A 15,259-nucleotide genomic window follows, 5' to 3' on the forward strand; every position below is an offset into this window, starting at 1 on the left:
CGCGTAATTGCACGAGACGGCACTTCTACCGTCTGAGCTAACGCGCCGAGGCCTACAATACCTCTTGGGTTTGAATGAACGTACTAAGTGTGTATATTAGTGCATGTGAGCTGTTGTACGCTGGTGAACGCGTGTGAGCTGTTTGTTAGTGAATGGATGTTTAAAGATGACCTCATGAAAGCATTGAATAATTTTCTGACATCTAATTGAAATTGTTTGTTTTACAATATTGTTAACAGTGGTGTAATGTATATCAACAAACTCAGAAAAAGCATTCAAATAAAACAATTTTTTCAGAACCAAAGTAACAGAAGCCAACAAAAAATAAAAACAGTACAAAAAAAAATATAATGATAAATACTGTCTGCAAGAATAGACAAGAATATTATGAAGCAGAAAACCTGGACCGGTATGTGTGGAAAAAGTTTTCAGACAGCAACACAATTATTTGAAAATGTTTCAAAGACTGAAAGTGAGGATTTGACATTCAAATTAAAATTACATAGACACATACAAAAATAAAATATCTTACTAACAATGAAGAACATACTACAAAACCGCACTGTTGCCGTCGGTTGGATTGAAAAGACGCAATTTTAAGGCTGAAAATAATAGAAAACATTATTTTGTAGTTATGCCTTTGGGTTCCAGTATTTGAAAATGTTGGAACATCTCCTAATTTATCTCACATTTTCCCGCCTGCTTGTTTATTGGTACTAACAGATTCTTTAATTATAAAGAAATGAAAATAATTTGACAAGCTAGAATTGATTATAAACCCATACCAACGTATTCATTAGTTAAACTGCTAACATCTCCCAGACGGATGACAGCGTCAATAAAACAATACCTTCACTGATCAGAATTCAATTTAACCCGTGTTGCTCCATGAAAGACTTCCAAAAGAGTTATAATAGAACTCTCATCCTCCTTATACAGATTATATTCATCCACAAACTTGCTCACCACACCAACAATACTTTTAATTTCTGTTCTAACAAATCACTGAACAACTGTATTCAACACAAAAGTAACTTTAATTTTTTTTAGAAATTTCGTTTTCATTATATACCATTCCTTGAACCACAAACAAGTGTTGTTTTCCGCTTTCAACATTACTCTAACACAAATTGTGTTATATATGGAGCTGCTAGCTAGGCAATGAAAACATAGAGAAGAACAAAACTATGGTTTGTAGTAGTCATCTACAGCATAATATAAATGACTTGTTTGATAGATAATGGAAATTATACAATTACATGAGGCAGTTAATTGCACTTAAAATAAACAGGATTATTATATTCCTACGAATGAAATAGCTAGATGGTTGCAAGAAATCTATTTTACTCTGAGAATTTTCATCACAACAACCTTCACCAAAATAATTACAACAGTTTAAAAATTTTTATATCTTTTTTGTTTGTACACTGGTTCATCATAATCCCAGATAATCCATCAGTTCAGTCATCTTTCCTATTTCCAAATGAACTTATTTGTGTACACTACACGTGGTGGTTGATGCTGAGGTAATTCGGTGTTACTTTTGTAGGGAAAGGAAATAATGTAGAAATGCACAGGTGGTTAAACACAACACTGACGAAACATTAAAATATTCACACTATGCTGACAAAACATATGAAAAATAACAAACCTATATACTTATACCAATATACCTTCATATCAGCAAAATATCGTTACATAACACACATACTAACAAACGAACTAAATAACATATCTGTGTATCAACAATTGTTAGACCAACCAACCTTCAAATATAAAAATTAGAATGACATTCAAACATATACCAAACAGACCCAAACAGACCGACACACAAACATACAAGTCCAAAATACTTGTTACGACAGCGAAAAATCAGACACCACAACACGTAAACAAAACAAGAAAGACGATGGTAACCTTTTCGGCTTGGTGCATGCAGTAGCGGCAAACATATTTCTTAACTTCGAAATCATCACTGATTTTTGGCAGGAAACCCCACTTTGGCTGTTCATTGTAAAGATTGTAAAGTCATTCATTGTAAAGTCATTGTACATTGTAAAATCAATGATTTCACTATAATGGTATGTGTAAAATGAGCAAAATTCAAGACCACTAGATTTTTATCAATTATATTGCTAAAGCATCTCATAAAAAAACATCAAAATGATTGGTGATAATGCTTAGAATGAAGATAACTTTTGACAGTATGAGCAAAAATAACAGTAATACAACAACACACGTTTAGACGACATTTTCCCCGAGATCGGGGGTTGCCGTTTGGCTACCTATGATGAAACCGAAATACCCCTCGACGCCATTCACATCTGTCACTCGCCTCAGTATCACGCAACCCCGCTTTCACTCTGTCTTTCTCCACCTGCTCTCTCCATCCAAATCGCGGACGACCCCTTCCTATCACTCTTTCAACCTCGGACTAATCCTAATCCCGACCCTTTCATCCCTTCTCAACACATGTCCATACCACTGCAATCTCGATCTCCTTATCAATGTCACAATGTCCTCATTCAGTCCCATCATCGACATCAGCTCTGTACTACTCCTCCTATCCTTTCACTTTAACCCCACACATCATCCTCACCATAGCTCTTTCAGCCCTCTGCAGTACACTTTCCTCCTCTCTCCTCAACACCCAAGTTTCACCACCATGTACCATCGCTGCTCTCACACATGCTTTATATACCCTCCCTTTCATCTTCACTGACCATTACTTTCCACACAATACCCCACCACCAAGTTCCCTAAATTTCATCCATCCCATACGAACTCTAGCCGTAACAGCGCTCAAACATCCTCCATCCGCGTTCAGCTTAACCCCTAAATAAACAAAGCTTTCCACTCTTTCAATACCACCACTCAATCCCGTCCTTGCATCCGTCCTATTAATCACACCATGAACACATTTCTTACATTTGAACGTGCCTTCCACCTTTTTCAGTGCCCCCCTCACACCACTACATCTCTTATGCACCCACTTCTGACATCCTATACACAATACCGAGTTAGTCTTCACTCTCCTGTCACATACCCCACAGGGGTCTATTTTACTTATCACTTGCTCCCCACCTTTCCCACTCACCATTACCTTCGTCTTACCAATATTAACTTTTAACCCTTTTTTCAATAACAGTAATAATTGTATAATAATTACTATTATTATAATATTATTATGTTATTAAAATATTATTATATTCATAGGTATTTTAGCTACTTAAATTTTTGAAATTACTATAAAAAATATATAAAATTATTTTTTTAAATTCTGGTGTTAAATATCACTTAGAAATACATACACAAAAACCCACTAACATAATTACTGTTCTATTTTTTCTTATTATTTATAAAGATGGCAAATATTAAATCCACTTTACAATGAATAACACTCGCAATGCAATCAATATTATCACCTCAGGCAAAATTTTTTCATAATCACAACCCCAATGACCACAATAATAATCGCCACAAGGACCACAATAATAACCACCACAATGATCGGCAAAACGACCACAACAACCTTTATTTCCACAGTGAACGTATCATCCTCCTCATCATCGTCCTCATAACCACTGTCAGCAATGAAGAGACTTGAGTATGTGCTGTCATGTTCAGCGTGTTTGTACAGGTTGTCATCAAAATCGCCCTTGTTAATGCTTTGGTTTCTATCACCGATGTCACAGAAACTATTGTTATTATTAACACTGTCAATGTTGTTACCAGTTTTAACGGCCACACTACTATTGAAATCACTGTCACCCATCTTGAAGGTGGAATCAATTCCAGTCGGAGACTTGGTTGTCTTCGTTTCGTCATTACACTTATCACTTTGATGGCTCTTATTGTCATTCTTATTAATATTATTATCACTTATCACAGAAACATTGTTGGAATCATCAGCATTAACAACAATAACATGACCAAACACCGTCGTATTAATGTCATTATTATTATCATCATAATTTGTGGTACCGACAGCACGCTCATCAGCAAGAGAGCCACAACATTCTTCATGCCCTCCCTCCCTACTCCTCTTGTACTTCAACGTGTTTCTGAAGCTGGTCCTCAGGAAGCAGAGGTCGGGCATCTTGATGGCGTGGGACAAAGACGGGGAGAGACCCTTCGACAGTCTGTGACCTGCCAATTCATCAAAAATGACTATTCAAATTTGTATTACTAATATAATTTAATCAGTTTTGTTTAACTCTTTAAATATAAATAAAACATAAAAAGATAGATTAATTTATTACAGCTGTGTACGGTTTATTTAAATTTTTGATCACTTTCACTCATATGATTGAATAAATAAGTAAGGAATGTTTGTCAATGGTAAATATCAAATAATATAACTTTATTGTTAGAACTATTGAAACTGCATAATTCTTAAATGTAGATGAAGTGGACTCTAAAAAGTATGAAAATATGAATCAAAATTATCAAGAATGAAAAAATAAAATCTAAAGAAAAATTGTATTTCATTAAAATTAAGGAACAGAGATTAGTTTCACAACATAGTCCACTTGACATGAAAAGTGCCCTAATTATGTTGAAAGGAGAGAGATAAACAAATGAAAGAAAAAAAAACCATTGCTTCAACAAATCAACATTGACAAGGGACAACATCAGTACTTAATCTAATTATACCTTCAACGATATTTAATAGAAATAAACTACATAGTACAACAGCCTGAGATTAACGGGATGAACAAAGGCCATCAAAACTAAATTCTAATTTGAATTATTCACTAATTTATTAACATAATTAAAATTCGTCTACCTATTTTAACTTTGACCTAGATATATACCTTCCCATAAATATCTTCCCTCTGATCAAGGCAGTACAATTTCCAAGCCAGAAAGTACAATGATTTCCTACCTGTGCTATATATTTTTCTTTTATTCAACACATAAGTATTACTTAATTATTACTTAAAAAGTTAAATTTCTAGTAAAAATATCAAGTCTTTTCGGTCATTAGTTCTCTTGTAATAGTCAGGTAACTAGTAACTTATCACATTTCATGTCTGTGAATTCATTTCTGACAGCTGGAAATACTGCAATAAGATTTGCTCACGTGGTGAATAAATTTTGATTTTTCATTGAGTGATGATTATGTCAAAAGTTGACCAAATAAATTTTATAAAACATGTTGCTTTTTTATCAGAAGAACAACCTTACTTTCACATTTAGTACATATTTTGTAATGTTTTGAGTTGCATTGCACACTTGTATAAATTGTATTTAATAAAACCTAATTATCTTTTCTACCCTTTATATTATTGTGTACTATTTATTCGTCATGACTATCAATCAAACTAAATTAAGTTATTTTTATCCACTACAATTACCTACCTATGCTTAATTTTATATATACTATACACACGCACACATGCACGCACGCACTACACGCACACAAACACACACATTATCGTTATTATCATCAACATCAAGATTAACTTTCAAAGATTTAGTACTCAGACCGAGTCTAAAACTGCAATCCAGGAGTTGTTGACGAGTCTTTAAATGGTTGCTCTGGTCCATTCGTTGGAGTAAATCTCGCTCTCAATATAAGTAACAACAGTTTATCACATGAGTTACAAAATTTAAAGACAAATCAAACATTTTCTGAGTATTTTTTCACTCAAACATTTTTTCACACAAACATTTTCACTCATCCTCATTATCTATTTTAAATTCATCAACTAGATCAAAGACATTCCGTTTTCATATGATGCACAACTCAGGTTTTCTGCCACGTAAAACTTTTCATGTATTCTCCAGTATTTTCTTGATATCAACCAATAGTATTAACTCCTCAAATTTATTCTAGACTCTATATTAATCCAGTAAGAATTCCGTTCACGAAAATATCCTTCAATTAACATTGAATTTTCAAGTGTATTATTTGATTGAGCCAGTTCATGAAATATAATCGAAAGTTCTGTAATCTTCAACAAACAATCCTTCTCTGTGCCATATTCCATGTAAGTCAGCCCTCCATACTTACCACACCATCCACCCTTTACTTGTACATTCATATTCTTCCAGCTTATTCCATGTTAACTTTCAGTTTCTCCACAACACAAATTAAGAACAAATACACACTATACACACAACATGCACACATATTTATCTATACTTATTACATATTAATACATATATCAATAAATACACATATAAATAAATAAAACTGTGTTATAACAAATTCATTTAAATCTCACAGTAGGATATAATGTATCAACATTTATGAATTTAAAGTTGTTGCCTGTAATGTGATTACGATACCAGCAGCTGAAATACAATTTACTTATTTACATTGAATAAAAAGTACAAGAATGTCCGTAAATAAACAACATTTTCATTAAATTACCTAAAATAAGAGGCACTTGTTGAAGATAATTAAGCAATTAAAACATCTGTAAATTAACATACATATGGTGTTTATATAAACATAATTTATTCATTATTCAGGAAATTTCACTTTTTTGTTGCCTCAGTGAGGATAAGCTGTCGACTTTCATTGTTAGCTTGACAATTTTGTTAACAAACATTACAAGTATTGTAATGAAACTTTATAAAATGTCAAACGTTTGCATGTGAAAAAAATTATGAACAATCAACCCTGAAGTCAAAGTGCTTGTGGGCTAAAAATTTTTGTCAAAATTTAACAAAGGTGGATAGTAATTCATTTTCTGTATAACTTGTTTCATTACTTTACTTGTCAAAATTAGTTACTTTCATCCAAAAATTGTTTGTGCACTTTGGCTTCTGCATTTAAAATGTCAAATTGTTATTTACAAAGTATGCTGGATCTTACACTGAGTACCAATGATATGCGTCAGAAGACTGAGCTATAACAAAGTTTTACTGCTTGTTTGCAAATGAATGAATGAATAAATAAATAAATAAATATATATATATAAACAATTAAATAAATAAATAAAAATATATATATGTAATTTTGAAAAAATGTGTGTCGTTGAGTCCATCATTAAAAAATTGATTAACGCCAAATGGGTAACAATTTTTAATGATAGAAGGTATGAACTGGGCAATGATCTCGGTGAAAACGGCGAACGCCCATTGAAGGCAGCAGAAATGTTGTTACATACTGGAGAAAAACTAGTCTGAGAGCAACTACAACTACTACAACAGCGGCTGCAGCAGCAGCAACAACAGCAACATGGACAAAGTATTAAGGCAGCAGTACAAGACTTGAATTCTAATGAAACATGAGTTTAATATTTCTTTAGATAGTTTTTACCAAGACGAGCGTTTACATAAGTACAATCAGATCAATGGTGAGCATATAACCACATGGTGGTAATGATTGAGGAAAAAAATAAAATTACATGTTGATGATGATGATAATGATGATAGCAAAGACGACGACTACGATGACGATAATGATGATCTACAATATACAAATGGACAACAAACTGACTTGGTCTGAAAATCTGGATTCGACTGGCAATCTTCTCTACAAATCCATAAGGAAGAGGAACTTTGTGCTGTTTGTGGGTGTGTGTTGAATGTTATGTGTGTGTGTTGAAATTTAAGAGTGTGTGTGTTGAATGAATGTTCAAATAAGTATAAATGAAATGTATCGATTTATGTGCGTGTGCATGTTTGCTTAGCGCACATATATGAGTTGAAGAAATGAATGTTCAAATGAATATGAACCCGATGCAAACGCAATCAATAATTTTTTACTAGTGGAATTCTTATTATTTTTAAATCACCTTCATAAAAATCAACATAAAAGAATGGAAGAATGTGGTTGAGGATTTTAAAGTTGACGTGGAAAGTTGAAAGGGCAGACGTTATTTTTCACCGATTCCTAAATAATTATCTTAAATTATTTAAAAATAAATATTATCATATTTCATTGCATTTTAATTAATTAAGAAATCTTCTGTTAATATTAAATCATAAATATTATAGATTTGTTGTTATCAAACAATTATTTTCATTTATTACCAGATTCATCCAACAAGACAGAACATTAAAAATATGATGATCAAAGAAAAAAGCAAAAAATTATTCGCTAACTTGAAAGATATCTCACACAACATTAAATCATGTACACAAACACACACATTCAAATATGAACAAAAGCAAATATGAACAAACATAAACAAAAACACACCAACACAAACACATGCACAAATAAAAGCAGGCACTCACAGACAAACAAAAACATATCAACAGACATACAAATACATTTTGGGTTTAATAGATGCTTACTTATCTTTCAACTATAGGCTTGATATTAATGTTATACCTCCATAAAAATTTTCAACAGAAATAAAAATTATTAACATGTTAAACATTTTTATTTTTTAGAAAGTAATCTTCAATTAGTATTACCAATCATTTTGAGCAATACTCTACATGAACTAGAAACCTATTTCATTTTTTCAACAATAGGTTTAAAATAAATTTTTGAAAATAAAAAAAGCAAGTACTGTATGTAGATATGTAGGCAGGCCAGTATGTAAATGTGAGGTTTAAACTTTACGTAATGATACTTCAGTGGCCATTATATTTGCAATAAAACACCATCCATTACTGCTAACACTTTAAATTTTCCATTACAGAAACCAAACGATTCTTAATAAATCATCTGTAAGATTTTCAACCACACAAACAAGCAAACAAACTAACAAGCAAACAAACAAACAAATAAACAAGCAAACAGACCAACAAACATTACACAAACTGTGACGAAGAACACAAAAATATGCACGAATTACTGCAGTTTATGTTAAGATTAACAACCAAATACAATGTAGCATGAAGCAATCAATCAGAATCTTTCAATGAATTCACTCACTAACAACTCACAGCAGTAAAATATGCAATGTAAATTGACATTTCTTAGAAGAATTGAAAGCTTTTAAAAGCCAGCCAGCCAACCAACCAGCCAACCAACCAAACGGCCAACCCCAACCAACCAACCAACCAACCCACCAACCAACTAACCAACCCACCCACCAACCGACTAACCATAGGCACGATATAATTTCTTCTCATGAGGGGCTTGATAACATGCTCGGCAAATGACAGCTGGTTGTCTATAACGAAACTCGATTGGTCCTCCAATTTCAACTGCCACAATTCAAATGTGGAAATGTTTATAAAAATGTGAAAAGTAGATAATGAAAATATCGAAATTATTAACGTGCATCTAACTACTAATAAGACATTACACTACATCAATACAACTAAATTTTTATTACGAATAAACAGCCTGACAAGGTAATTAGAAGAAATAAAACGAATATTAAGTTGTTGTAAACAGTAGCAGAAGAGCATTCGATGACTGCATAATTACGTGAGCACGTACAACATGGCTAAATAAGCTAAATATTACTGCGAGAACAGCAATATCTATTTACTAAATAACGCAAATGAGGAATAAATGGTAAGAATCAAAATGGGACGATCGTTTGATTGAAAGAATGAATGACAGACAGGTTTATTAAATGATTGACTGATTTACTTATTTATTGAATAAATGATTGATTGAACGACTGACTGACAGATTGAATGATTGATTAACTGATATATATATATATATATATTTATATATGTATATATATATATATATATATATATATATAAAACTGATTATTTGATTGATTGACTGAGTGATTAACAGATTTATTGATGCAAACCTTTTTGACGGTTTCCTTCTCCAAATCTTCTGTCAACTGTTTGATCAGCCTCAATATGGACTGAAAAATAAATATAATTGACGTATTAACACCTTCGAATAATATAATATGCATTTTTTAATCAAAGTTTTCTTGGCAAATATGAGCCGGTGATCTGAAATAGATGAAATAAAAAATTATGGGAAAATTAAAAAAAGTCAAGTGAACTAATAAATAATAAGACATAAGGTTCCCCAAATAATGCGTAAATAAACAAAGAGTGTGTTAATGAATTAAATCAAACATAGGTAAAAAATGTCAGAATTTATTAAAGGTATAATCATTTTTTTTATTAATTCAAACTAGACGGCTGTTCAAAATCGGCATTCTGAAAAGTCCACAACTTAAAATAGTAAACAAGAATAGAGTTTGAAAGTAAAACATCACAAAAATGGTCGAACATGAAACTCGGAGGTGCGTCTTGTTAATGTTTCAAAAACTAACAATGATTTTGTGGTCAGGAATCTATGAAATTATATATAAATACACACACACACACATACAAAAATACAAATAGACACACAACACACACACAGACATACACGTGTATATATATATACACACACATACTAACACATGCTTATACACAACTGAAAATTAAAACTACAAAACGTTGCAATTGTTACCTCTTATATTGTTTTGTAAAACAAAAAGATTTTCATTATTGTACAATAAACATCATCACAGAGAAATGTATGAATAAAAAGAAGAAAACATTAAAAGCAACTGACATCTAAAAATCTTCAATTAATTGTTATTCTTTATACTACAAATTAAAAACCAAAATAAAACAAAATAGAATAGAAATGTTTTGCAATGATACACAGCGGCAAACAAACAAACAAATAACAAAAGAACAAACGAATAAACGATCAAACGAATAAACAAACAAACAAAACATACATACATACATACAAACAAACATACATACACACGCTCGTACGTACGTACATACATACATATACGCACACACACACACACACACACACACCACACACACACACATACATATATACATACATACAATCTATTTTCAATATTTTTTTGATAAAGATTGGAGTCAGACAATTTTGCCTGGCGGTATGGGTTTAGGCGTTGTGGCTGATTTGGCACCATCTGCTTTTTTCAGCCGCGGCGACCCTTCAAGCCAGGATGCTGCCAAATGATGGAGTATTCGAAGACCATCTGAGGGTTGAAATGTTTAATTATTGGTATTCCACATGTGGCAACATAATTGATAATTGACATAGACGCCTGTTCACAAAAAATGGAACAAACGGTATGATCCATTTTTGAATAGGTCAATTGCTTGATTGGAGGAGCTGAATGTTTCGCCTCAAGATAAAGCCAGATTGATGGCTGTGAAGAGCGAAATTGGTTCCGCTTAGATAAGAGCAATTCCTAGCACCGCGTGTTGTACAAGGCTGGACGGTGCATCCATCAGAGTTAGTCTTTGTCTCAGGATTTGGATTGCCGGTGGTTTCTGGATGCAGGTGTTTATGTGGTACCGACATTTCCCCTTTGGGTCATCATGGTCTGTCGTGCAGATTGGGTTCAGGCAGACAGGCACGACATACGGCTATGAATGATCACCTATGTAGGCTTTTTCAGAAAGCTAATATACCCGCCGTAAAGGAACCTGCAGGCCTAATTTCTGAAAGTAATAACAGATCAGATGGTTACACTCTAGTTCCGTGGTTGTTGTTGTTTAGCGTGGGATGTGACGCTTCTTCACAAGCTAGCCGAAATGTATATAACCTACATATCTGTTGAGTCTGGTTCGGTTGCAATAAAAGCTGCAGATTTTAAAAATAATAAATATAAAGATTTAAATGACAAGACAAAACTCTTTTGTCATTGAAAGGTTTAGATCCATTGATAAAGAAATAATTTTTTATTGATAATATAAGCTGAAAAACAGTTGAAATATCAGGCGGTCCAAATGATAGAATTTATACTAAACAAAATATTTTTATGTTATTACAAAAATATAATGCTTTTGTATTTTAGAAAATATCGCCAAACGCCCTTCCGTACGAGAACCATAAACTAACATTGACAAGCGATTTGGGGCAAAATGCTGGTTTTTATGACTGTTGCTTTTAACAACGGGCTTGTACATAAGCATGCATACATACAATACATGCATACATGCATACATAAATCTGACACGGGATTAAAATTGAATTATAAAAAATGTGAATTGTTTTCTAGAAATTCAGATCCATTACATTAAATACTCCCCACCACACCGATAGACTACCAATAAACGACATGGAGTTTCTTGGTGCAAATATTTCGTCAGGGGAAGGTCAAAATAATTTCTGGAATAAAAAATTGGAAAATTTCAAATTTATTATGCAGCGCTTGAGTATTATTTCTAAGCACGATGCTATGATACTTATTCTGCACGCAGCTTACTTGCCCCGCCTTACGTTTTTCCCAAGAACGTCACCTAACCCTGATGAATCAATATTAAAATGTTTTGATCAATATCTCCGTGACGGATTCCAAACGGTATTTAATGTGTCATTAAACCAAAAGGTGTGGCAGCAAGCCATTTTACCAATCAGTGTTGGTGACCTGGGTTTGGGCTCCGTGGCTGAGCCGGCACATTCTGCCTTCTTGGCTTCTGCTGCTGCTACGGCGACCCTCCAGGAACTGTTATTGTTTAGTGACAAGTCTTATCCTGACAACATCAGAACCCAGGTGTATGATAAGTGGCGCGCCGTTTATGGAAATGTTTTCGGTTATGAAACTCAGTTTCAAAAAGTTTGGAATGCATCAGCAATCAGCAAATCATATGAAAATTTGCTGAAATTGAACTGCTCGGCTTATGATAAAGCTAGAATGATGGCTCTAAAAAGTGAATTGGGATAAGCCTGGTTGAAAGCGATCCCAAATACCGCTTGTGGTACAAGAATGGATGATTCTTTCACTCGCGTTAGTTTGGATTTAAGACTCGGTTTGCCAGTTGTAACAGAGTTTTAATGTTAATGTGGTTCCAAATTCGAGCCATTGGGTTATCACAGCCCATCATGTCGCCTAGGCTAGACATTCCGCTGTAAACAATTTTATCGTGAGATGCTTTCAAAAGCTAGTATTCCTGTGATAAAGAAATCAGTGGGTCTGGTAGAGGAAGGGAGTTTCAGACCTGATGGATACACGATTTCACCATGGGCTATGGGACGTTCGCTGGTTTGGGATGTTACTTTTCCCCACACTATGGCTGATAGGTATATTGCCTTCACATCAATCGGCTGAGTGGCCTTGAAAGCTGCCTTCAAAAATAATAAACATTCAACTCTATGATAATAATAAAATATTCCAACCAATCTGTAAAGAAGCATTTGGACCAATCGACGGGGAAGCTGAAAGGTTTTTAAATGAACTGATTTCAAAAATAGTTGACATATCAGGAGACTCATTTGACAGATTATATATTAAACTATCTCTTTCAATTATTTTTCAAAAATATAATTCTTTTTGTATCTTGGATGGAGCTTTAAAACATCTGTCTGTGCGAGACCACTAACAAACACTAAAATTGAACATAGAAAAATAATGGCTCCATCGTAGTTATAAATCAAGAATACATACATACAATCATACATACATACATACATACATACATACATACATACATACATACATACATACATACATACATACATACATACATACATACATGCATGCATGCATGTTATTATGCAACAAATAAACAGATGGGTTGAAAAACTATAATGAAAAAAATTATTCATTTGTGAACAAATAAGGCATCATATGGCTAACTGATGGAAATATCTGTGAAACATAAATAATGAATGAAATTTATAAAACTTACTCATGCACACAAACATAAACACAGAACAGAGAATAAGATTGAAATAACTGAAATATATAAAAGGGAAAAATGATGAATGCTAAAATATTTGGTAAATGGTAAATGCTAATGAGCATAAAAATATTATTGATGAAATATGCAAATCACCACTATAAATTTCTTAAAGACTATTAACTAAGAAAGAAAAAAATAGACACACAAATACACACACCATACACACACTCACACATACACTCACTCACACGCACACACACACTCACATACACACAGCCACCACCACGTTATCTTTACAAGAGTCGTTCTGCCAAAAAACGGAATATATTTTGACAACTTAGGCACCCTGACCTACAACAGTTGGGTAGCAATCTATGTTGATGTTCTTACCATCCATGCTAAGCTGCAAAAAATTGGAACGTACTAGCGTCGAATAATGCAGTTAAACGAATGCTACGATATTCGATAAAGCCCCAGTAAGAAGCGAACTCGGTTCAGAATGACCGATGGCAATGCCCAACATCACCCACGGCACAAGGCTAGACGATGCTGCCATTCGCGTCAGCCTGGGTCTTAGGCTGGTGTTGCCAGTTGTTACGGCCTGTAATGGCATGTGTGGTATAAAGGTTGAATCACAAGGTTACCTTAGCATGTCATGTCGTTTGGGTTCGGGAAGGCAAGCCAGGCAAACACCAACGAATAACTTTCTTGTGAAAACAATTTATTAAGCTTGCATCACGGAAAAAATGAGACGATTTTTTAAAGAATGAGACCAGACCAGACCAGAGAAGTGCACAAGTGTCTCATGAGCACAAGATCGTTAACTCGCTTTTGGACCCAATCACAAATCAACACTATCATTCCTCAACAAACTAATAACAAAGGTTATTTAAACTACAGGCAAACATCACAGAAAAATTTTTATTTCTTTTTTTATTTATTATAATGAAGCTCTATCAAACGCAGAATTTCTTATTAAATGTTACTCTATACTTAAAATTGAACTTTCGTGCCCCAAAGGCTGTACTATCCACAACACACGACCAACATAAACATTAGGTAAGCACACGAAAGCCCCGCATCGCACGCGCATGATGGTCTTTGAGTTTCGGAGAGACAGCATTGAAATCATATCATCGCGGAGTAGCAGTGTGAGACATTGCCCTTCTACCGACTGAGCTAACTCGGTGACCAATTCGATTTTTCTTCGAAAATTCAATTCATTCTGTCAGAAGAAGCAGCTAAGATTTGTCTGTGTAAGATTGTTAATATAGAAAAAAAAATATGGAACCGAAAATTCGGCTTGCACGAGCGCGCACACACACACACACACATTAAACACACACACACACACACACACTAAGCACACGCACAAACCCATTAAAAAGTATGCTAATGAACTTAGAAACACATATATACTAATTTACATATTAACGAACACAAAAATTAACATTGATTTTAAACGTAGAGGATGCCATCAATTCAAGGCATCTCCATCCTCTAATCCCATAATGTATGCATGCGTATATGAATATGTATATATTTGTGTGTGTGTGTATGTACGTATAACCTCGCTTTTGGCCATGAGAGAGTGTGTAAGTATGTATGTGTGTACGTACGTACATATGTATTTATGTATGTATGTATGTATCTGTATGCATGCATGTATGCATGCATCTATGTATGTATA

The 15,259-nt window shown here is 33.6% G+C and overlaps 2 protein-coding genes across 2 annotated transcripts; one reads left to right on the plus strand and one right to left on the minus strand.

The window, feature by feature from the left end:
• Positions 1-3,421: 3,421 nt before the first annotated feature.
• HELRODRAFT_180122 (hypothetical protein) lies at positions 3,422-11,245 on the minus strand (the record flags this gene model as incomplete). The annotated part of the gene is made up of 6 exons (XM_009028892.1): positions 3,422-4,149; positions 7,457-7,523; positions 9,064-9,123; positions 9,693-9,752; positions 10,798-10,916; positions 11,140-11,245. 6 exons carry the CDS (start codon positions 11,243-11,245, stop codon positions 3,422-3,424), a joined length of 1,140 nt encoding a protein of 379 aa, XP_009027140.1.
• Positions 11,246-12,005: 760 nt separating this feature from the next.
• On the plus strand, positions 12,006-13,996 carry HELRODRAFT_180123 (hypothetical protein; the record flags this gene model as incomplete). The annotated part of the gene is made up of 3 exons (XM_009028893.1): positions 12,006-12,597; positions 12,829-12,967; positions 13,846-13,996. 3 exons carry the CDS (start codon positions 12,006-12,008, stop codon positions 13,994-13,996), a joined length of 882 nt encoding a protein of 293 aa, XP_009027141.1.
• Between the last annotated feature and the right edge of the window lie 1,263 nt (positions 13,997-15,259).

Source organism: Helobdella robusta (assembly GCF_000326865.2).
Source record: "Helobdella robusta unplaced genomic scaffold HELROscaffold_59, whole genome shotgun sequence".
NCBI lineage: Eukaryota > Metazoa > Annelida > Clitellata > Rhynchobdellida > Glossiphoniidae > Helobdella > Helobdella robusta.